This window comes from Cnephaeus nilssonii (assembly GCF_951640355.1).
Source record: "Cnephaeus nilssonii genome assembly, chromosome: 12".
Taxonomy (NCBI): Eukaryota; Metazoa; Chordata; class Mammalia; order Chiroptera; family Vespertilionidae; genus Cnephaeus; species Cnephaeus nilssonii.
This window is the reverse complement of record NC_137083.1, coordinates 30861848-30887502: the sequence shown is the minus strand read 5'-3', so window position 1 is coordinate 30887502 and position 25655 is coordinate 30861848. Positions and strand designations below refer to the sequence as shown.

Here is a 25655-nt window from a genome sequence, read left to right as displayed (position 1 = left end):
CCCCCCCCGTGCCCCCGCCCTGCTTTCCAGAACTCCACAGCACCATTTCAGGTAGCACCACAGATAATAGACTAAATATCACTACTCTAGTCTCTCTCCTACTGAAGCAATCCATTTACTAACATTTCTTACTCGTGGATATGCAGTTGTTTAAATACTTCTGATATTTTTTAGCTTTGGATAGCTAAATAGTCCACATTTTTGTTCAGTTGAGATTGTTAGGAAATTCTATGTATATGAATCCAAACTATCTGACTGTTCTTTCCGTCACCTTTTTCAAATGTGAGGCTAATTAATTTTAAAATATTGCTATTACATAACTCTTTCTCCTCAGTTCCCCCCTTTTTTTTCTACTACATAAGGTATCCCTAGTTCCTTCAATCTTCTGGAATCACCATAATCTTAGTTATCCTTCTGGTATATCACTGGTTTGTTAGTATTGCTCTTAAAAATATGGTACATAAACTAAGTAAAATGCTTCAAAGAGGTTCACCTTTGGCCCTAACTGGTTTGGCTCAGTGGATAGAGTGTCGGCCTGGGGACTGAAAGGTCCCAGGTTCGATTCCAGTCAAGGGCATGTACCTTGGTTGTGGGCACATCCCCAGTAGGAGGTGTTCAGGAGGCAGCTGATTGATGTTTCTCTCTCACCAATGTTTCTAACTCTCTATCCCTCTCCCTTCCTCCCTGTAAAAAAATCAATAAAATATGTTTTTTAAAAAAAGAGGTTCACCTTTGTATTAAGGCCAAGTGAAATCCCAAGGATGTTCAAAAATTGACAATTGCTTATCTTATGTTTTAGGTTCTCTAAATTAGTTGTCTGAGCTCAAGTTTAATAGGAATAAATGCAGTGTTATTTCCTTTATCATCCACTCTTTAAAGATGGGGAATATGGTTGTAAAACTGAAATTTAAGAGGACTTCTACTTGCAGGAAGATGAAGTGGGCATACTTTTCTCTCTTTCTCGCACTAACTGTAAACAATTCAGCAATAGGAAAAGAAAAGTCCTGTTTCTGCGCACAACAACATGGATGCATCTCAAATGCATTATGATAAGTAAAAGACATGAGTCTCTAAAGTTTATATACTGTATGATCCCATTTATATGACACTAGAGGCCTGATGCATGAAATTGGTGCACTGGTGGGGGGACCTCAGCCCAGCCTGTGCCCTCTTGCAGTGCGGGACCCGTTGGACATCTCTCTCGCTCCTTAGTGCCCACCTGCTCGCTTCTCCTTAGCGCTGCCATGGAGGCGAGAGAGGCTTCCGCCACCACCGCTGCACTCGCCAGCCATGAGCCCAGCATCTGGCTGAGCAGTGCTTTCCCTGGTGGTCAGTGCACATCATAGCGACCGGTCATTCTGGTCGTTCCATCATAATGTTTGCTTAGGCTTTTATTATAGAGACTAGAGGCCCGGTGCACGAAATTCGTGCATGGGGGCGGGGGGTGTCCCTCAGCCAAGCCTGCACCCTCTTCAATGTGGGACCCCTCGAGGGATGTCCGACTCCTTGTTTAGGCCCTCCAGGATCGGGCCGAAATGGGCAGTCGGACATCCCTCTCACAATCTAGGACTGCTGGCTCCCAACCGCTCGCCTGACTGCCTGCCTGCCTGATTGCCCCTAACTGCTTCTTCCTGCCAGTCTGATCACCCCCTAACTACTCCCCTGCCAGCCTGATCGACGCCAAACTGCTCCCCTACAGGCCTGATTGCCCCTAACTGCCCTCCCCTGCCGGCCTGGTCACCCCTAATTGCTCTCCCCTGCTGGCCTGGTTGACCCTAACTGTCCTCCCCTGAAGACCTGGTCTCCCCCAACTGCCCTCCCTGCTGGCCCGGTCACCGCTGATGGCCCTATCTTGCCATCCTGGTCGCCCTTAACTGCCCTCCCCTGACAGCCTGGTCACCACCAACTGCCCTCCCCTGCAGGCCTGGTCCCCCACAACTGCCCTCCCCTGCAGGCCTGGTTGCTCCCAACTACCCTCCCCTGCAGGCCTGGTTGCTCCTAACTGCCCTCCCCTGCCAGCCTGGTCGCCCCTAACTGCCCTACACTGCCGGCCTGGTGCCCCTGAACTGCTCTCCCCTGCAGGTCTGGTCGCCGCCAATTGTCCTCCCCTGTAGGCCTTGTCCCTCCCAACTGCCCTCTCCTGCAGGCCTGGTCCCCCCCAACTGCCCTCCCCTGCAGGCCTGATCACACCCAACTGCCCTTCCCTGCAGGCCTGGTCACCCCCACTGCCCTCCTCTGCAGGCCTGGTCCCTCCCAACTGCCCTCCTCTGCTGGCCTGATCGCCCACAACTGCCCTCCCTGCTGGCCATCTTGTGGCAGCCATCTTGTGTTCACATGGGGGCGGCCATCTTGTGTGTGGGAGTGATGGTCAATTTGCATATTACCTCTATTATATAGGATTATAGAAAAGGCAAAATTATAGTATAGAGAATAGGATCAGTAATTATCAGAGGTTAGAGGTTGTGGGGGAAGGTTGCTTTTATAGTGTTTGCATGAAAGGGTTTTTTGGGATGGTGGAATTGTTATGTATGTTATAGTTCTAGTTACATGACTCCTTGAAATTTTACTGTAAAATTAAAAAATATATTTTTATAACTTCCCCAAATTCAATTGCTTCCCATTAAAACATTAAAAAATCAGGAGGATCCCACATTTTCATTGTAATACTTAAAATTTCCACTCCTTCATCTCCCAGTTACTTTAGGAAGTTAGGTAGTTTTTCATTGCCCATAGTAAAAAGCAACCTCAGGGAGCATTTATCATTACCCTTCCACGTTTTTCTTGACTAAATGTAACTCCTTTCCTTTGCTTTGGACATGAGTCAGCATGCATTCCCTAATCTTTTCACAGAGCAGATGCCTTAAATTGGCACTTCACATATGCCTTCCTCTTTTTTCTTTTTTCCCATTCTCCCTAATCTTTTCCACACATACATACACTATTTATCCCATTTGTTCTCTTATTTAGCAATCCATATAAGCCCTATGCTAGTGTCTTAGTATGTAAAGATTACTAAGGCATGTTTTCACATGAAACTCAGTCTTGGAGGGCAGAAAGAGGATACATTAACACATAATGTTGTATAATAGTGTCATTGAGTCATAATAGAAATGTTAATGAGCGTGATGTAGCACAAAGGGTGAGTAATTCATCCTGTTTGGATGGGTCAGGGAAGGCTTCACACAGGAAAAAGGCATAAAAATGCCTCAAATGAAAATTAAAATGTTAAATGTCATTTGTGACTTTGGGCCTGACAGTTTAAGAAAAATAATGAAATTTAGCAGTAAAATGATAAGGAACAATCTTTTAACCTTCAGCTAGGTGGTACTGAGATGGGATACAGTAGTGAATTTTGTAAAGGCTTTGTGGAAAATCACTAATTAAAACAAAAATATAGAATATCTTGAAGCATCCAAGGTTATATGTAGCTGGTAAATTTACTTCAGTGTCTTTAAGTTGCATAGGGAGTAAAATTAGCTATTTTAGAATATAGAATTTTAAGGTTCAGTAGTAAATAAGTAACTGTAGTATCATAGAAGACCAGAGACTCAATTAGTAATATACTACTTACTAAAAAAATGATCAAGTATAATGAGACACTATGTCACATTTCCTATGAATTAATGAGTTAATTATACTTACTAACATTGGGGTTTGCTGACTTACATTCAATTTAGATTTTGCCTTGATTCTGAACATGTTTTAGTTTATACTTGTGTACAGTGAGTCCTTTTGTTCTTGTTTTTAAATTTCTGTGCTTTAGCCTCATCGGTCTTTTGCTTTTTCTTCACTGTACCAGGCACATTTATACCGCAGTTCACCATTGCACTGGATATTCCCGCTGCATGAAAAACACTTCTATGTATCTGAGGGGTTAACATTTTAAAGTCTTAACTTCTACATATTCTGTGATTTACTAATTATGATTATTGTTTATTATCTTTTTTTTACCTCCATTAAAATGTAAGCTTACCTCAGGGCAAAGACCTCTGTCTGTTTTGTTCACTGATGTACCTCAGATCTCTAGAATAGTGCCTGGGAAGTGGTAGGCACTCAATGAGTATTTGTTGGAAAATAGAATTCCTGATGCAACAATAATAATTTCTGGGTGTTTTTTTTTTCCTTTTTCTTTTTTTCTGATAGCATCTGGATTCAGACTCTGAAAATGAGTTAGAACGCCTTGACATTTTAGAATTTCTCCAATCCAGTTGAACTGTTGTGATACCTAAGCGTTTCTCAGGAACACTGGCTTGAACCTCAAAGCTCTTCCTGACTTAGATGATAAACAGTTACCTCCCCATGGGGCCACCTTTTGAAGTGCAGTATAAACACCCTTAGAAACAATGGGTAAAGATAAACCTGTCCATTTGGCTTTTGAATTTTCTTTGTTAATTTTTGAAGGTTTTCCAACTTTTGATTCTTGGTGTGCATACAAAATGAGACTTGCATTGTTTCTGGAGTAACATATGAGCACAACTCCCCCAGTAAAAGCCATATACGCAGGCCAAAACATGATACAATAGATAAGAAAGTGACTCTGAAGGTTACCAGAGTTTGGCTTTTAGACAATGGACAAGACTGCCACTCTGAGAAACACCCTTTAAAGTTTTGTACTTGGAAATATCGGAAAGCTTCAGCAGATTTTCTATCTCCAGAAATTATAATTTTCAAGGAATTCTTGAAACATCCAAAGTTATACGTAGCATGGTAAATTTAGTTCAGTGTCTTTAAATTGCATAGGGAGTAAAATTAACCTCTGTAGAATATACTAAGTTTAAGGTTCAGTAGTAAGTAAATTTGTAGATTCTAAAAACAGAAAGCCTTAGTCTCTAAACCAAGTATGGTAAAAAAGGTTAGTGACTGGAAAAATGAAGTAGCACTCAAATTTCCATACCCTTTTTGTATCTTTTTCCATTGAAAAATATTGCTATACTTGGTTTATTCTCAAGCTTGCAGTCCTCATTGTTTCCTGTTTCTCTAATAACTTTTGAAAAACCTTTTTTTATTTTAAGATTTTTATCCCATAACAGCCATATAGGTAGACTACTTGACTTTGCTTGCATTCATATTTTTAAGGGAAGAAGGAAAGAAAGGTATAAAGCTTTATTATAATTCCTTAATTTAACCTCTTTCTGTATGTATACATTTGTCCTTTTGGGCTACCCATCAGATTTTTTGTCTTCCCTCTTTTTTATAATCCTCATAAAAATGACAAGAGGTTCAAGTTAAAAAGCTAAGGTATTCATAAAAAAATTCAGAAATCCCAGATATAATTGTAGCTGGTAACTTTGTATATCTATCACATATACCAGTATGTATGCCTATGAATGTGTATGTATATATTTGTATCTTTTGCTATGATCTGTATTTTGCCCTTTGTATATTGGCCATACTATATTTCCATTTCATTTTGTTTTTTAGTATCTTAAACTTGAAATTAAATTTACATGACATAAAATTCACCATTATAACCATTCTAAAGCATACACAATGATTGATTTTTATTATATTCAAAATGTTGTGCAACTATCACTATTTTCTGGGTGGTGACCACATAATGCAATATACAGATGATATATCATAGAATTGTACACTTGAAATCTATATAATTTTATTAACCAATGTTACCCCAATAAATTTAATTTAAAAATAATAGAATTAAATTATAAAAAAGAAATTAAACATAAATATTTAATATTATATATTTTATGAAATAGTGTAACAATAAACTATAAAACATAGATTTTTTACAACAAAGGTTTTATTTCAATTGCAAATGAGAATCTTTTCTACAGATAAGCACTCTTTGGGCCATTTTGAAATAATGTGAGTTTTGTCTTTCAGATATACTGTGTGTGTGCTAAGGATTTAAAATTTATATGAAAAATATTTACCCTAGTTATACTGCATGTTTACTATCTCATCATTTTTCTTATTTCTGAAGTTGCTAATGAAAACTCATAACCAACCAGGAAAACTGATTTTTTTTCTACATGTTAGATTTTGTTTGTAGCCAAAGGAGTAGATCAGCATGAGTCTGCACGGAACAGATGTGCTGGGTCTAGGCAGGTGTTTTCTGGGTCTAACCTTTCCCATCTATAATATGAAAGAGATGTGTTGAAATTTGCAGATCATTTGGAATCTACTGGTGGAATGCTTCTAGTCCAAGCTGTTTGTAGTAACTTTTCCTTATGAAGGGCCTGTCCTGGCTCAGGCTTTAGACTATCCTAAAAGCTCTAAAAAAAAACAGCAGCTGGCATCAGCATGCCCCATACCTATCAATAAGAGGCCCAAGACCCAGCACTAGCACCAGCTGGGCCTCGCCTGGGCACTTCTAAGCCCAGTACAAGGAGCAGCCATCTGCAGATCTCTCTGTAGCTCCTGCTGGGTAGCACCAGGCAGTGGTTGACTTTGTACCTCCCAGGAGGCCCCAAAGCCAGTACACCCAATGGACAGCTTCAGACCCTACCAGATTACAACTCTACACATCCACAAGCGACACACTAAAGGAGCCGATTCAGTGAGCACCAAAGCCCCACTGAAGCAAGTCCTGCCCCATAAGGGTGTCTCCTGAACAGTAGCTCTTCCACTGTAGTCACAGCTTGTCTTCACAGCCAGTTGGCTTGGAGGTCAATTCCACCCAGTGACACCAACAGCAATCAAGGCTCAACTACAACAAGACTGTGCTCACAGTCCACACAGGGGTGTATCTAGAAAGCCCAGATCAGTTGACTGGAGCCACTGGGCCCTATAGGATGAGCCACTGGGCCCTCTAGGACACCTACTACACAAGGCCACTCTACCAATTCCAGGAGACATAGCAGCCCTACCTAATACATAGAAACAAACACAGGGAAGCAGCCAAAATGTGGAGGAAAAGAAATGTCACAAATGAAAGAAATGAAAGCAAGCAAAATACTGGATACAGAGTTCAAAACAATGGTTATAAGGAGCCTAAGGGACTTAGTCAGGTTCAAGGGACTTAGACTTTTTTAAAAAATATATTTTTATTGATTTCAGAGAGGAAGGGAGAGGAAGAGAGAGATAGAAACATCAATGATGAGAGGAATCATTGATCGGCTGCCTCCTGCACGTTGGACCGAGCCCACAACCCAGGCATGTGCCCCTGACCAGAATCGAACCCGGGACCCTTTGGTCCGCAGGCCGATGCTCTATCCACTGAGCAAAACTGGCCAGGGCGGAACTTAGACTTTTAAGGATCTTAGTGAAAATTTCAAAGACATGAAAAAGGACCTGTTAGAAATTAAGCATACATTAACTAAAATTAAAAAAAATAATTTACAGGGATTCAACAGTAGAGTAGAGGGTTCTGAGAATTAAATCAACAATTTGGAATATGAGGAAGCAAAAAATTGGGTAATCAGAAGAGCAAAAAGAAAAAATAATGCAAAAATATAAAGATAGTATAAGGAGCCTCTGGGATAACTTCAAGTGTACCTCATGGGGGGGTGCCAGAAGGAGAAGAGATAGTGCAAGATATTGAAAACCTATTTGAAGAAATAATGACAGAAAACTTCCCCTACATGGTGAAAGAAATAGACTTGCAAGTCCAGGAAGCACAGAGAACCCCAAACAACATGAATCCAAAGAGACCCACACCAAGACACATCATAATTAAAATGCCAAGAGCAAAAGACAAAGAGAGAATATTAAAAGCAGCAAGAGAAAAACAGTTAGTTACTTACAAGAGAATTTTCAGAAGACTGTCAGCTGATTTCTCAACAGAAACTCTGCAGGCCAGAAGGGAGTGGCAAGAAATATTCAAAGTGATGAATATCAAGGACCTACAACCAAGATTACTCTACCCAGCAAACTATTATTTAGAATTGAAGGTCAGATAAAGAGCTTCACAGACAAGAAAAACCTAGAGGAGTTCATTACCACCAAACCAGTATTACATGAAATGTTGAAGGGTATTCTTTAAGAAGAGGAAGAAGAAAAAAAAAGATAAAAAATATGAACAATAAAGTGGCAATAAATACATATCTATCAACAATTGAATCTAAAAATCAAAATAAATGAAGAAGGAATCTAATGAACTGATGAATAAAATAGAACCAGAGGCATGGAAACATGGAACAGACTGACGAATCTCAGAGAGAAGGGAGAAGGAGAGTGGGAAGAGATTACCCAAAGATCTTATATGTATATATGCATTACCTATGGACACAGGCATTAGGGTGGTGAAGGCCTGGGGCAGGTGGAAACCAGGTGGAGGGGGGCAATGGGAGGAAAAAAGGGAGACATCTGTAATACTCTCAATAATAAAGATTTTAAAAAGCAAAAACAAATAAGTGTTGGTGAGGATGTGGAGAAAAGGGAACTCTCATGTACTATAGGTGGGAATGTAGATTGGTATATACGCTGTGAAAAGCAGTATGGAATTTCCTAAAAAAATTAAAAATGGAGCCTTATGACCTAGTGATTCCACTTCTGGGAATTTGTATGAAGAAACCCGAAACACCAATTTGAAGGAATATATGCACCCCTATGTTCATTGCAGCATTATTTACGATAGCCAAGATTTGGAAGCAGCCCATGTCCATCATAGAGAGTGGTTAAAAAGATGTGGTACATTTACACACTGGAATACTACTCAGCTGTAAAAAAAAGAAGGAAATATTACCTTTTGCAACAGCATGAATGGACCTGCAGAGCATTATACTAAGTGAAATAAGCCAATCAGAGAAAGACAAGTACTGTATAATTTCACTCGTGTAATCTAATGGACAAAATGAACTAACAAACAAAATAGAGGAAGACTGCCGAAACCGGTTTGGCTCAGTGGATAGAGCGTCAGCCTGCGGACTGAAAGGTCCCAGGTTCGATTCCGGTCGAGGGCATGTACCTTGGTTGCGGGCACATCCCCAGTGGGGGGTGTGCAGGAGGCAGCTGATGGATGTTTCTCTCTCATCGATGTTTCTAACTCTCTATCTCTCTCCCTTCCTCTCTGTAAAAAATCAATAAAGTATATTTAAAAAAATAGAGGAAGACTTATATATAGAGAGCAGGCCAACAGCTGTCACGGGGGATTGAGCAAAAAGAAAAAAAGCTCATGGACATGGACAACAGTGTGGTGATTTCTGGGGGAGGGGGAGAGAAGGAGGAGGTTATAGAGGGATAAATGGTGATGGATGGAGACTTGACTTGGTGAAGTGAACACAGTACAGTGTATAGATGATGTGTTGTAGAATTGTGCACCTGAAACTTGTATAATTTTTGTTAACCATTGTCACCCAAATAAATTCAATAAAAAGGAAAAATAATCCTAATCTATAAATTGAGTTTAATAATAGATTGGGTAATTATTTCTCACTTTATATTAGGGATTGATTAAATCATGACATAAATCTCATTATGATATATCTCATTTGATACATTTTTTAAAGCTTATTTTTTTCAGTAAGATTTTTCTGGAAATCGTTTTTACTTTTATTACTTTTTGATTATGTAAATGACTACAAATAAGACACATAACTTTATTTTCAGGGCAGTGATAGTAAAGTAAATGTGGTTTAAACATTAACAATTGGTGTTTATTTTTCCCCATAGCCTAATTTTTGATTTATTAATGTTTTAAAACTAAATTTACTGGGGTGACATTAGTTAATATGATCATTTAGTTTTCAGGTGTGGGTTTCTATGTTATAAGATCTGTATATTGCTCTGTGTGCCCACCACCCAAAGTCAAATCATCTTCCGTCACCATATATAAGGCCCCCTTTACCCTCCCACCACTATCCCCCTTCCCTCTGGCAACCACCATAATGCAGTTTGTGTTCACTAGTTCCAGTTTTATATCCCACATATTAGTGAAATCATATGGTTAATCATATAACAGAATGAAAAGCATTCTGTTCTGATTTACATTTTAGTGCTGAGAAATTTTCATTTTTGTTTGTTGTAGTTGTAGCAAGAACAGTGTGCTCTCCTATGGGCTTCAACGAGGGTACCAATTTATAGATCCTTTTGGATATGTTTCAAAATTCAGTATTTCTTTATGATGTTACCGATGAAGGTGGGAGGATAGTGAATGTAGAGACATAGATGTAGCAAACAATACAACTGTATATATCTTTTTCCGTTCATTTTCATACAACATTACTCACTGTGCTTGTTTGGTTTCATAAAGGGTCTGAGTATTTAGAAAGGTGTGTGGGACCAAGTCCTAGTGGAGATTGCATTGTTTGGTTATGAGAGAAGAAAATATTATTTGGCTTTGGAGTTTTCCTGTATAATTATAAGAGGAATTTCCAAACAACATAGTCAGAATTTATAGTAACTTTCCCAGATGGTGATTGTTAAACAATAATTGAAAGCTGCTATAGGAAATAAAACAGTATTTTGCATAAAGTAATCATTTAGTAAACGTTGGTTAAACTGAAGAACATTTTACCGACTAGCTAAGTGTTCGTCTCATAATTCTGAACCATACAGACTTTAACTCTTCTTAGGCCAAAAATAAGAGAACTGCTCTTCAAAATGAATTTGTTTATAACTTTTAGAAAAGTTAACAGTAAAAAAGTGTTTAGTTCTAAAGTTAAACACTTTGAGACATATGTAGTTCAAGAATTTTCCTAACCAACATAAATTCTGAGGTGCAAATCTAGCCAATTCAATCAAGCTGTTGCTCATTTTGCATTCTGTCATCAACCGTTTATTGCACTTGGGAGAGAATGATGGAAGGGGAAATAAACAGGGAACAATTGCTTCTCACTTGTTTCTATGACTTACATACATCCTAGACTCTCCAATAAAATAGGCTACCAGGGACCAGCTTCATTTATGTGCTGAGTGTATAGCTCATATTCATCCTGAGTTTATGTTCACTGTGTCAGAATTATGTGTAGCCATCTAATTTGGGCTATTCAGTTTGCAATTATACACTTGATGGCAGGTTTCTTAAATATCTGTGTGTTGTTGTTGTTGTTTATTTTTTTAAAGAGATTTCCCAAAGTTGCAGATGGCTGGCTCATCTCCAAATACCTCTTCAAGGTACTCTATGCTGGTGATGTCTCCCGCCACTGAGCTGCACGGGAGCATGGAATTGACTTACTGGGGAGGGCTGTATCAGTTAAGTGATCTTTTTTAGTACATTGCATGGGTTTTGCAAAGCTTTCTGTTTTTGTTTTTGTTAATTCTGAGGGCACAAGTATGCTTATGCTAATTTTTAAAGTAAAAGCTTGTTGTAAACTCACACAATATAATAATTCATTGACTCTCCTTCCTCTCCATGTGACTCCCCCTCCGTATTTCTCTTAAGCTCCATGGTTTTAAGTACTATCTTATTAATCAAGTACGTATATCTGTGTTATTTATATTTTATTAGAGTGCTTAATGATATATGATTTGTTGGTTATTTCCTCAATTTTGTAAGTGCTGTGTAATAATATTTGTATTACATGCAAACCAGGGCCTCAGAGAAGCTGTGTGAATTTTCAAAAATCACTCAGTAAAACATACATGGGCACTATCCACAATAACTGCTTTGCCATTCTTTAACCATTAGTGGAACTGTATTCCTTAGTTTCCTTTCTCCCAAGTAGAATGCGTACTTCTTATTCATTTATTCAAAATACTTTTATTGAGTTCCTGCTGTATGCAAAACACTGCAGGGCCTCTGCACTTATGACCTAGCCTTTTACTGTACGTTTTAATTAGAAAAGAAATTTCTAGTGTTTCAAAGATAACACTAAGATAAAGGATAGAAAGTAGAAGAAAAATATCTTCTCATTTCCTCAATCCAAATCCCACAAATAATAATTTTAAAAAATTTCTTTTAATTTCCCTATAAATACAGCCTTAATCACTACTGAAAAAAAAATATGCTTGATTTCTTTAGGTCTACACTTTTTTTGTGTGTTAATTCTCACCTGAGGATATTTTTCCATTGATTTTTAGAGAGAGTGGAAGGGAAGGGAAGGGAAGGGAAGAGACAGAGAGAGAGAAACATTGATGTGAGAGAGACACATTGATTGGTTGCCTCCCAAACGAGTCATGACCGGTGTCGAACCTGCAACCGAGGTATGTTCCCTTGACTGGAATTGAACCCTGAGATCCTTCATTATGCAGGCTGACGCTCTATCCACTGAGCCAAACTGGCTAGGGCCAGGTCTACACGTTTACTCATAGCTTTCTATATGGACCTCAGCTGTCGGTACTTTAATTAAATCTGCCAGTATTCTAAACCTTATATTAAAAATGCTGCTGGAAGAAAACCCCCCCACAAAACTCTTAATATTCTACTTGGAAAGATGGTCAAATTACTGGGATAAGTAAACCTATTAAGTCAAATTCAGTTTTCAGATTTGCAGATGAACTTGTTTATCTTAATTTTTTGTTTTAGAAGATTTATAATTGACTCATTTTTATTGTATAGGTACATACTTTAGACATTTGTTTTAGATACCTGTGATAAATTTCTTAGCAGTGAACAAGACATTAATTGTTGTAATAAGAGTTGATAATTACATTTTATAGATTAGTAACTGTGATTCATATTTGCTAAATGATTTCCCTGAAGCATCCTGTAAGTAACATACAGAACTAGCAATATAAGTACAATTACCTAGTCAAGACTCAGACTTCTTAAGATTCAGTGTAAAGGGTAAAGTTATTTTTAAAGTGTTTAACTTTGTCTTTTTTAGAACATTAATATATTTTATTTAGAATATTATTTAAGATCATAATTTTATCTTCAAAGCTGGATGAATGGTCTAATAAATATGTATCTCAACTAATAATGCTACTTTATTTATTTATTTTGTTAATCCTCACCAGAGGATATATTATGAAGTGATACCAATTAATCTAGTCATTGAGAGAGAGAGAGAGAAGAGAGAGAGAGAGAGAGAGAGAGAGAGAGAGAGAGAGAGAGAGAGAGAGAGAAACAGCAATGTGAAAGATATACATTGATTGGTTGCCTCCCACACACGCCCAACTGGGGCCAGGGATGAAACCAAGGTATGTGCCTTTGACTGGGAATCGAACCTGAGATTCAGTGCACAGGCCCATGCTCTGCCCACTGAAACACACTGGCCAGGGTTGCACTACCTTTTTTTAAAAGGAAAAGATTCTAACTTTTACAGAAATGGGAATTCTCTCTGTTTAGTAAAAAGGTAGTGGAAAATATCAAACTGATTTTACAAGTTAGCCGTAAGAAACTTAGGGCTATTGTTACAAAATTTAAAGTGAAAAGTTTAATATCTAAATATTAATATATTGCCAACAATAAATCCATAAGTAATCAATTTCCTTTAAGCATCTGAAAACATTTGCAGTGATATCAGAGTGATTTATTAAAACTTGATGTGACTGTTTTTATTACTTGTCTAGATGAATAGCAGCTACAGGCAATTGTCTTTGATATTGTCATCGAGGTGATGTATTACAACGCTGACAGAACTTGAGCTTGTGAGGACAGTTTCCATTCATTCTTTCATCTTAGGCACCAATAAAGAGTGGAGAAAGGGAGTGACTTAACATATTCATTTATATTTTATATTATCAAAAGATTACATGCCATTAACCACTACTTCATTAGAGAACCACTTATAAGCCAAACACAAACATATTGCATGAAATGAATAGGCATTTGACTTAAATAATGTAGAAGAGTAATTTTAGAATAATACTGGATTCTAGAAATCACATGCTATTTTTAGGTGCAGAAAATGAGGCAGTTCAGTGGGAAAGTTATTACATAGCTTGTTATTAGCAGATCACCTTTCAGTCTAGCAAACTTTTCACCACTTATTTCTGTGCATGAAACAAATTAGAGTTGGATTAATGGAATGGGAATGAGTGTCAAAAGCTTGTTTAACTTTGTCATTGGTAAAAAGTCAACTTGTAAGAATATATAAAATTGAAAGCATATTATACATCTGTACTCACCAGAGCTTTAAAAAGAGAATTTTTAATGACAGCATATTTTTTCTCTGGAATAAAATTTCTTTGAGATACAGGTTAGTCAGCGTCTTGTAATGTGATTTGCTTTTCTGGTTATTTTTAAAGGAAATGGAATATCTTGGAAATGATTCTTTATTCAGTGGTTTTTAAAGTCATGATCAGATTGTAGTGTTTGGTTTTTTTAAATTTTCCTATTGCATACTGGTTACAGAATATGTACAGTCTTTTGCTAGCAGTTAATCTGTATTTAAGTAAAAGTGATGTTCAACTAATAATATTTCAAATAACCAATTGAATACTTTTATTATTTTTTAAAAATTTTTAATTGTTTTTTTGGTTTTTTTTTAGAGAGAGAGAGGAAGGGAGAGGGAAAGAGAGAGAGAAAAATGTTGATGTAAGAGTGAAACATCAGCTGTCTCCTGCACTCCCCCTACTGGGGATCAAGACTAACCTGGGCATGACCAAGAATCAAACCAGCAACCTTTCAGTGTACCGGAAGATGCCCGACCAACTGAGCTACACTGGCATGGGCAAACAATTCTAAATTATTTAAAATTAAATTCAACCCTTTTCATGGATGCAGAAATTATTTAATTACTTAAATAAAATTCTAGGATATACAGACAATTTACATGAGAGTTTGTTTAGTGATTCTAACAGGGGAATCCACCTTCTCCTAATGAAAGCTGATCTTTTGAATGTGGACAACAATTCAGTGTTTTGATTTAAGAACTTCACATTGGAAATGATGCACATGGAAGAGGGGAGAAGGCAGAATCAAGCCAAATCATCCTCACATCTAGTTGGTTGAGTAGGTAGAGTATTATAAAGATACTAATAGTTTTTTTTTTTTAAAACCCTGCAAGTTATGCTTATATGTCATTCTATTAATTGTTTAGTTTCTCAGTTTGCAATTTTGGAAATCTTGTCATGTCTTGGGTGAAAGTCTTGTAGATCACATATCCTACCCGTAATAAGAGTCCTAAGGATTTAGTGCCCATTCTTTCTCTGTTTAACCTAATTCCAGATTATTTATTTATTTTTTAATCTTTCTTTTCTCTCCTCTAAAAATAGGACTTTGTTATATTTTTTGGTTTTTAACACCTCTACTATTCCTATTTTTCCTTGGCCATGTCAGACTCATGAGGTTTAAAATGAAATCATTAGAGAAACCTTGAGATTCTCCCTTTTTTAAGGTCCCTGCTGTTGTTTAGCACTCTGTTTCTTGAGGGAGGACTGGCAGCTAGCTATACCTCCTTTTTTAAAATTATGGGGTGATCCCAATTAATTGAAGGCAAAGAAAATTAGTTGAGACTAGACATTTTAGGGAGATAAAGTTAGAATGGTTGATAGGAGAAAAGGTTGGATTAGGAAATAAATTTTAAAGATTTTTTTTAGATTCTAAGCAAGTTATGGGAAAATTTTTTAATTTTACATCTCATTCCCACTTTGTGGTGGAAGAAGAGCTTTGGTCCCTTAACTATTTGACAGTAGTAATAATAACGGTAGAAATTGTTAACATCTGTACTATACTGTGTACTGATTGCTGTACACACATTATCTCTCTAATCTCCAAGTGTTTTCATGTCAGTACTACAGCTATTGTTAATTATAGAAGAAAGACTTATACAGTGAAGTCATTTGCTCAAGATTGCATAGATAGAAAGTGATTTGACTCAAAACCCATATTCCTAACCACTAGGTACCCTGCTTCCTCTCCAAATGGCTAACAAATGGATGGCATGAATATTGCCCTAATGACAAACTATATTGAGATACTGTTTTAGGAACTTCTTTAACTAAAGAAGAGAAAAAGCAAAGGACAGTAATGGGGATTGATTGAGAGGAAGAAGAGATATTTTAAATACAGTGTTCTTACAGATTTCTGTTTGTTAGTAGTAATATTTGATTTTTAAAGAGACATTTGAGTTATATATTTGGGTGAGGATTTGTAGATGCTTTTGTGTTTTATTTATATATGTAAATGTATTTGTTTGGAATATTTAGCATTTGTAATCTAGCATGGAGAATCTTGATACTAGATTGTCATTGTTACTATAAAAAGATACTAATTCAGATTTTTAAAATTGAAGTTTTTATATAGCATAGCAATTAAGATTATGTGTTTTGTGCTGATTTATCAGTTGCTTTGTTTAATGCCTACTATGATCCAAGCACTGTGTCAAGTGCTAGAGATCCGTTTAAAGAAAAATAAGACACAATTCCTGCCTTAGCAGTTTTACCACCTACTATGTGAGGCAATCAAGTGAACAGGTACTGACAAGGATAAGTAAGCACAGGGTGCCATGCCAGCACATAGGGAGGGACTGAATCGCCATAGAGATCACACAGGGCTTATAAGAACAGGAGGCCTTTAAAATGTCCTGAAAGATGATAGGAGTTACCTGTCGCAATGTATAGGCTTTCTATTCATTGATTAACCATAAGTATATTATTAGAAATATCGGGGGGGAGGGGGCTTTTAAAAATACCAATGCCTAGACCTGCCCCTAAAGATTCTGATCATTTAGTTTTGGGGGAGCCCAGGCATGAACATTTTTAAAGGAAGCCCAGGTGTTTTCATGGGCTGCCATGGTTGGAAATCACATACCATTTCAGACACGGCTCCTAAAATGGTGCTTGCTGACAAGAACACTTTGATGTTGCTTAGAGAGAAGCTATTACTGGGGAAGGGAAAGTTTGAGATAAAAAAATTAATTGAAACCGAAAAGCACAGATTTAAAAGTAGAAAAGCTAATATTTCTACATTAAGATTAAACAACTTACCTAGGTAAGATTAATTGAATAAAGTATTAAGCTGTGTCTCATATCCCATTTAAAAATACTAAGAGTGCAAAATGGTTCCCATGGATCTGCTATTCAAAGTCCTGCATAGAAATAACAATATTGTGATACACAGAAAAGAATATTTGTTAATCAGTAGACACATTTACTCAAACGGTAAATTCCTGAAGGACTTTTCCCTGGTTGGTGACTAGAAGAGAGCAGATGAATCATAGTTCCAGGGAACTTTGTGGCTTTATAGATGAGAATGGGTGGGTACAAGATTATGAATGATTAGTCAATGTAGGATTATAATTGATTATATTTACTTATAGTTCTGACCACCCACATTTATTTCATTTCTTTGAAGTATCTATATAAGAGGAGAAAAAAGGTTATATTTTTTATTTTTTACTTTCTTGTTTTTCTGAGTGGAGAAAGCTTTAGAATACAACTGGTGACATTTAAATTAATGCTTAACTAGAACCACCAGGAAAATTATCCATGTGATATATAAAAGACTAAATTAGAATAATAGGATATTAAACTGCCATATGTTTTTTTAGTGTATAGACTCTTTTTACTTCATTTAGTTTGAATTTACTGTTGAGAAAACTGTGATTCAGGTTCATTAAATAAATTGCCCCAGGTAACACAACTAGGTAAAGGTAGACCAGGACTAGATTTCAGGCTGTTTGACATTGAGATCAGTATCCTTTCCATTACAGCACACCACACTGCCTTTTAATTTTCAGCATTTTATTGTTCTTGCATTTTGAATTTTCTAGTCTAGTTTTCTTTTATTTTGTATTGCAATTTGTCTCCTGAAGGTCAAGTAACCTGGTTTGGTTATGAAAGTCCTCGTAGCTTCTGGGACTATATCAGAGTGGCTTGCCGGAAAGTTTCACAGAATTGTATCTGCAGCATTGAAAATATGGAAAATGTCAGTTCCTCTAGAGCTAAGGTAAGACATAAATAACATGCAATGTGTATAATCCTAAGCAGTCTTGACCCAATTAGAAAATTTCAAGCTCTTTGCTATAAAACATTTGTTTTCTTTGTTGAAATTAAGCAGTTGAACAAATTTAACATCTTTCAGAGGCTTGTTTCCTTTTTTATTGTGTTTTGTTATTTTAGAATGCTCTTGAACCTTTATTGTTTCTTTATGAATAGCAAGAAGGTATGAAGCTAGTCACTACTGAGAACAATGAAATGTATCCTATTCTGTGAATTTTCTCTATTTATTGAATTACCTAAGCCAGTGACTCTCAGTGTGCAGCAGAACCCTGGGGATCCATAATGTCAAAACTATTTTTCATGTAAGAGCAAAATGTTATTTGCCTTTTGCATTGTGTTAACATTCTCATTGCTGGTGCAGAAACAATGGTGGTTAAAATTGCTGGTGCCTGTGTATAAATTAAGACAATGGTATCAAACTACTATTAGTAATCATTGAGTTCTTCCCCACCATCAGCTGAGTCTTAAAACAAAATACACACACACACAGTAAAACACTCTACAGTAATTTAAAAATGTCTATGACAATACAGTAAATATTATTAATTTTATTAGATCTCAATCTTTGAGTACAATGTATCAGATTGAACGCGAAGCAGATATCTAGTTTGTAAAATGCCAGAGCTGCTGACATAAACTATATCAGCTTCAGTTTAGTTGTTTTTTTTTAATTGGATTGCCATAGTAGCTTTCCTTTCTATTTTTTTTTTAAACCTTACCCTAGGATATTTTTTAAAGAGATTGGAAGAGAAAGGGAAAAACAGAGAGAAATATTGATGTGAGAGAAACACATCGATTGGTTGCCTCCTGCACATGTCCCGACCAGGGCCAGGGAGGAGCCTGCAACTGAGGTACGTGTCCTTGACCGGAATCGCACCGGGGGACCCTTTGGTCCGCAGGCTGACATTCTATCCACTGAGCCAAACTGGCTAGGGCTCCTTTCTATTTTTTAAAAAATTTCTTTATTGCTTAAGGTATCACATATTTGTCCTCATCCCCCCATCCCTATCCCACACCCCTCCCCACGTATGCCCCCACCCCCCTGTTGTCTGTGACCACTGGTTAGGCTTATATGCATGCATACAAGTCCTTTGGTTGATCTCTGCCCTTTACCCCCACCCTCCCCTACCTTCCCTCTGAGATTTGACGGTCTGATCGATGCTTCCCTGTCTCCGGGTCTGTTTTTGTTCATCAGTTTATATTGTTCATTATTTCCCCTAGATGAGTGAGATCATGTGATACTAGAAATACACTTATAAAAACCAAAAATGAGATAAGCAATAATGGTTATGCTGAGAGGCAAATGAATCAGTCTATAGTGAGTTTCTTTCTGGGCCAACAGTTCTTTTGAGTCCCAATTTCAGTGTCAAACAGTTCCTTATGTGTACGTGTCAGCAATGATATTTCAGTTCTGGATGGTGGACAAATGGTGTTAATGCAGGTCCAACCCTCTCTGGTTTGGTCCTGGGCAACCTGCAGCGACGCACAGCTGCTGACTGCTAGTATGGCAAGGCATCGTCAGCGTCTTCCATCTCTGGGCTGTTTCTCTTCTGTCTTCATGGCTGGAGCAGTCCTGTCAATTCCTCTCTGTTGCAGGAATCCACATGGTCTTGGAGTTGTTTTCTGAAAATATACAAACATATTCTCGACCAAAAGTTATTAAAGGAATCTTTTCTATAAATTTGACTTGGGATCCTTTTTCATTTTTTGCCCAAATGATTTTCCTTTGGCTTGTTTTGACACCATGTGTGTTTTTCATGGGTGTCTTGCTGTTAGCATTACAAATGAAAGTTAATTTTCTAAAGTAAAAATTTTCTACATGTAATTTACTTACAGGATATTTTTCCTTACATGATATTATTCTACTATCCCCCATTTTTTTATTTAAATATTAGGAGGCTTTTGGAAATTTTATAATGTAGTCTTGATAGCTTTTAAATTTTAATTTTTTGCACTAAAATATGACTGCTTTAGGTTCATTATGTGTTACACAATTTTACCATGAGATGAACTACCAATAAAAATTTTAGTTAACACTTTAGAAACAGTTTTTTGTCCAGTACAATTAATTTTTCTAGAATATTCGCTTATTTCAATTAGCCAATTTAAATTAGTCTGAAAACTTGACTACTATTTTACTGTCAAATTTAATACTCTAACAACAATCTTATTTTACCCTGTAAATATTAGTGGAAAGGATTATTTGCCTTCTTGAGTAGGCCCTGAGCATTCCTAGTGCTAGGCTGGATTTAGATATCAAAAACCCACTTCCCCACACCATGGGTAGAAGACAACTCAAATAAGTCTTATTGCAGTGAGAGGGCAGCTGCTGTCGGCCAAGTCTCTGTCTGTTACCTGGGTCCCGATTTGAGCTGGGCATGGGAAGCACGAAGCAGCCATGGGGGCAGGAGACCTCCCTCAGAAGGGGTGAGGGTTCAGGCCCCTGCAAAGTTGGGGAGGTGAGGGTCTGTGCCCCACCTCTGTTGACCCCCAAGTTCTCTCCTGATGGCCCCTCTGCGACTGTGCCTGTCTTAGGTTGTTCCTTCCCTGAGGAATCTTACCCGTCTCTGGCTAACCAGCCATCCTCTGGGGCCAAGCAGGGTGATGTGAGGTTCAGTTCTGTCTCCTTGGTAGGCTATGCCCCCGTGGCCTCCACGCCCAGCTCCTGCCTTGGGATCCCCTCGCCTGCTGGCGGGGCCCCAGCACTGATCACATATCTTGGGGAACCCAGGTTTCTTCTCCAGGGAGGGCCCAGCTCACCCCACTGGGCGAAAGACAGATCCATGGTACCAGCCACCACGAGGCTTCAACCTTGGTATGAACAGAAAGCCCAGGCAACAGCTGAGGGCAATTGGATTGTGAGAAGAGGGTTCCTCTTGGCCAAAAAAACAAAAATGACTTAAAAGAGTTTGAAGACACGGAAGCAGAAAGTTAACTGTTGCTCAGACAACCCCTGACTGGAGACTGGCAGGAGGCTGTGCAGAGGGAACAGTGTTTTTAGAAACATCTTCAAAAGATGACAAAACCATAGCTATTAACTTTACCCAAAAATACACTTCCATATTATGAATTTTAGGCTGTTTAACTATGTTTCTAATTATGTCACTGAATTTAAATATTGTAAATCTTGTTTTTAAAAAATAAATATTAAGTTCATTTTTTACAAACCTGTTTTAATTCCAATATATATCAGTCAATTTTGTGAACCAAAATTTTTCCAAAAGAAAAAAGAATTCCTAAATAAAAATGGATACAGAAACAATAAATTTGGAAACTACACATTTGAAAGATGATTGTTATGCTTTTGTTTATTATACAGACATGTAACTTGTAAGTTTATAATTGCGAAAGAATGAACTGAATTATATCTTGATCTTAAAACCTTAGATATCCACATTCAATCTTTATTTTCTACTTAGTTTCATTCTGTAATTATTAAGTGTCAAAAATAGGAGGGCCCCTTTCTATTATAAAAGATTTATAAAAGCATAACAATCATCTTTCAAATGTGTAGTTTGAAAATTATAAAAGCATAACAATCATCTTTCAAATGTGTAGTTTCCAAATTTATTGTTTCTGTATCCATTTTTATTTAGGAATTCTTTTTTCTTTTGGAAAATTTTTGGTTCACAAAATTGACTGATATATATTGGAATTAAAACAGGTTTGTAAAAAATGAACTTAATATTTATTTTTTAAAAACAAGATTTACAATATTTAAATTCAGTGACATAATTAGAAACATAGTTAAACAGCTTAAAATTCATAATATGGAAGTGTATTTTTGGGTAAAGTTAATAGCTATGGTTTTTGTCATCTTTTGAAGATGTTTCTAAAAACACTGTTCCCTCTGCACAGCCTCCTGCCAGTCTCCAGTCAGGGGTTGTCTGAGCAACAGTTAACTTTCTGCTTCAGTGTCTTCGAACTCTTTTATATTAAATCATTTTTTTCTGCCTCATATTTTTTAGGTCAATAAATATCTTCTTTTTAAAGTCAGTTATAACTACATTTTTAAATTAAAACCTTTTTCTCATAGATGTTTTATCTTATATTAACAAGTTTCTTTTTAGTCACAATTGTCTTATTAGTCCTTTGGCCGTCATTTTTTGAACTATTGAATTTATTCATTTATTTGCTTTCTAATTGTCTGTTTATAGGTTTTAAAAATGTACAATTTGAATTCTCCTTTGCATTTTAATTGAGTTTGTATTAGTTTTCTTTATGGTTTAAGAGTAATATCTTGGTTTCTGTAGGTTAAGATTAAAAGACTAGCTGTAATTTGAATGGATAAAGTCTATGAAAATTGAAAGTAACCCAGGTGCTACATAAACTTTATTTTCTTATTTTCAAACTAAAAGTGGGAGAGATTAACATGACAAGTGTATTCTAAACTCTTTCAATACAGAAGAGAATATATTTATAGAATTAGCATACCTCAAAGTACAAAAGGTAATTGAAAAGCTAACAAACATTAGAAATGTCACATTTGGACATGGGTGGACCAAAGAAACCCAAACCCTAGCTCACCACCTCTCAGCGGAGAACGTTAATATTTATTTTGTAAAGAAACACACAAAACACCAAAAATGGTGTTGAGTATCAAAACACCACAGAACAATCATGTGCCAAATCCTGCATTTGTGCCTTTGTTTTGACCAGACCTCAAACAGATTCCATTTAATGGGGGAACAGAAACATTCTTTAACTATGGTTGAGCTGATGGAATCCGGATTGTCTGTGTACAGTTCTAGTACCACTGTATAATTTAGAGTCACATTGTAGAAACTGCCACCCTGGGAGACCTGATACCTTGTCACTAAGCTAAAATCTATGAAATGCCGACCTTTCCCTTTCTTCGCTTAGTCTGTGACTTGTTGGACCTATTTTCTAGGGCCTACACATAGCCTAACAATGGAATAAAATGTTTGAATTGGAGATCATGTCTATATTTTTCCATATCAGGTATATTTGCATCTGCTCTTTCTACAGTATGCAGGGATTCTGGAGCATATGATTTCTACACATCTATTTTTTAGGTTTCGGACTAGAATTAGTAGTCTCAGAAAAATAACTGCATCTCAGCTTGGCCATATTTCCTATCTGCTCAGAAGCTGGCTTGTCACTCTTCTGTCCCAGAAGCAGATTAGCCAAATGTTCTCCTGACAGAGGCAGAGGGGGCATTAATCAGATATACCAGAGTTATCAAATACCATAACTTTACAGTAAGATGTAGTTTTGCAAAGAGGCCATTTTTCTGATCATTTTTATGACAGTTCTTTATTGTGATGGCCTCAAATCTGGAATACTGTCAGACATACTTGGGGAGCTTTAAAAATAGACAGTTTCCCAGCAGAAAACAGACGTATTCTGATTCTGCCCATTTGTTTTACACTCTCTCCATTTTAACTTCATATGAATCTTTCTAAAATACTGTATTTTTCACCTCTTTCCTTTTCTACACTTCTAACTGGTAGCTCCAGTGCCTAGTAGCTATGAGCAAGTTATTTACCGCTTTAGTTTGATTCACTTATTTAACAAGTATATACTGAATACCTCCTGTGTGCCCGAAACCGTTGTAAATATTGAGGATAGAGTGGCAGTGGTGAAAAAGATGGCAAAGAGCAAATGTTACACACATATTCCATTTTAGTAATACAGTAAACATAAATATATACATAATATCTCAGGGGAAGTTAGAAAGTGATAGGCGTGGTGGAAGAGATCAGGAAGGATTCTGTGAAGCAGTAGTTGAATCAGGATGTAAATTATGGGAAGAAATATGCTGTGCAAATAGTAAGCTGAAGAAGCAAGGTGTAGAATAGAAGATATGGTCATGATTAAGAGTTTAAATATAATTCTTAATACATTGGGGAGCTACTTGAGGGTTTCTTTTTTACTTTTTTTTATTTTAAAAAGCAGTAGAGTAATGTAATCTGGTTACATTTTAAATGATCAAGTGGTTACAGTATGAAGAATGCATAGAAAGGAGGGTAGGGGCAGAGAGTCAAGTTAGAAGGGTTTGGAGCCTAAAAAGATGATCATGGAGGTAAGAAATGAATTAGTTTCTACTTCCAGTGAAAACAGAATAGCTTGTATCAGAGGAACTCTTTTCCCAAGAGCCACAATAAAGGTTTGGAAAGTAATATAAAATACAACACATAAAAATTTGTACTTAAAGGAAAATAGGTATGCTTAAGTAGGCTTATGCATTATTAAACAAAAGAATAAAGGCTGAAAATTAGTGATCAAAGCTTTCATCTTGAGAAACTATTTTTAAAAAGTAATAAACTCAAGGTAGAAGGAAAGAAATAACGAAGAGCGAAAATTCAGTTAAATTGAAACAAATGTACACCAGAAGAAAATCAACAAAGCCTAAGTTGGTGTTTTTTAAAAGATTAATACAATTGATAAGCTTTTAGCAAGACTATTAAAGAAGAAAAAAGAGATTGTAAGTTATCAGTATCAGGAATGAAGAAGAGCCCAACCCCAGAGACCCTACATACATTAAACATCTAAAGGAAAATATTATGAATAACTTCACACCTATACATTTGAAAATTTAGGGGAAATGGGCAAATTCTTTGAAAAAATATCACTTACAAAACTAACAGAAAGAAAATATTTGAATATTCTGATACCTATTAAAGAAATTAAATCTGTAGTAAAAATCTTCCCCTTGCAGGCTCATTTTTAAATTGAGTCTTCTTTTTCTTATGGATTTGTAAGACTTATTTGTATTTTTATGAACGAGAGCCTTATTTTCAAATACATGTAACTCAAATATCTTTGTCTACTCTGTGATTTGTTCTTTTACTTTCTTAAAGGATTACAGTTCATCCCCTGAAATAGGAAGAAAGGTAGAGTATATGGGTATTAACTCAGGTTGGTTGGTGTAGTGGTTGTGAGAGGAGTTTCCTGTTTTCTATTGGTGTCTGTGTTTTTTTCCTCATTAGTAAAGTATGGAATGTATTGTAATCCAACTCACAGTTCTTGGGAGGATTAAATATTTTAATGTGTATCTAAAGCTTTTAACACAGCCAAACGGTGGTAGCTTAGTGGTTGAGCGTCAACCTATGAACCAGGAGGTCACAGTTCGATTCCCGGTCAAGGCACATGCCTGGATTGCAAGCTTGATCCCCAGTTAGAAGCCTGCAGGGAGCAGCCAATTAATATTTCTCTCTCAACACTGATGTTTCTATCTTTCTCTCCCTTTCCCTTCCTCTTTGAAGTCAATAAGAAATAATATACTTAAAAACCCACACACACAAAAAGAGCCAAACATACTAGTATATCATTACATTATTAAGAATTGTTAACAGCCCCACAAAAATATGAGTCTCAAAGAAGTGACCAGAGCAGGAAGCTTTTTATACCTTTTAGACAAAGAAACATAAATTTGTGAAGTATTAGCAAGGCAGAGGGATTCAGGCTAAGGGAAGTAAATGGTGAAGAAGTAGCAAGGTTTTATGCAGCCTTCTCTGACTGTGGTGATGAGGATGCCTCCCTTTCTCTGGTACAGGGAAGTTACCTTTCACATGGGAGATCTGTCTCTTGCTTTGAGGGAACAAGGATGGGGCAGGGGAGCTGAAACCGGTTTGGCTCAGTGGAAAGAGCATCGGCCTGCAGACTGAAAGGATGGGACAGGGGTAGATTAGAGTGACCTCAAACTTTTTCAGCTTAAGATCCACATTTTGAGGTAGCATGTTCGGAACCCTATCATCTGTAAATTTGTAGAAAGCAATTTGGAAAAATCATTTGGCCTTATCTACTAACGTTAAAGAAATACATACTCTTTGATTCAGTATCTTTACTCCTTTGGTTTATATTACGGTAATCAACCATCAGTTTTCCCAGGACCAGGGGACTTCCTTCTTTTCTTTCTTTTCTTTTTTTATACAGTTGACGTACAATATTTTATTAGTTTC

At 36.8% G+C, this 25655-nt stretch overlaps 1 protein-coding gene across 4 annotated transcripts in view; it reads left to right on the top strand.

Moving 5' to 3' along the window:
- The window catches only part of RUNDC3B (RUN domain containing 3B), a 112078-nt gene that overhangs the window by 22430 nt on the left and 63993 nt on the right, over positions 1-25655 (top strand). For 2 of the 4 annotated variants that reach the window (XM_079786180.1, XM_079786178.1), the window contains exons 3-4: positions 10966-11016; positions 17544-17677. In XM_079786180.1, the coding sequence (XP_079642306.1) occupies positions 10966-11016; positions 17544-17677 (185 nt within the window). The remainder of the gene's footprint in view (positions 1-10965; positions 11017-17543; positions 17678-25655) is intronic. The other 2 variants (XM_079786181.1, XM_079786179.1) reach the window with 1 other exon arrangement.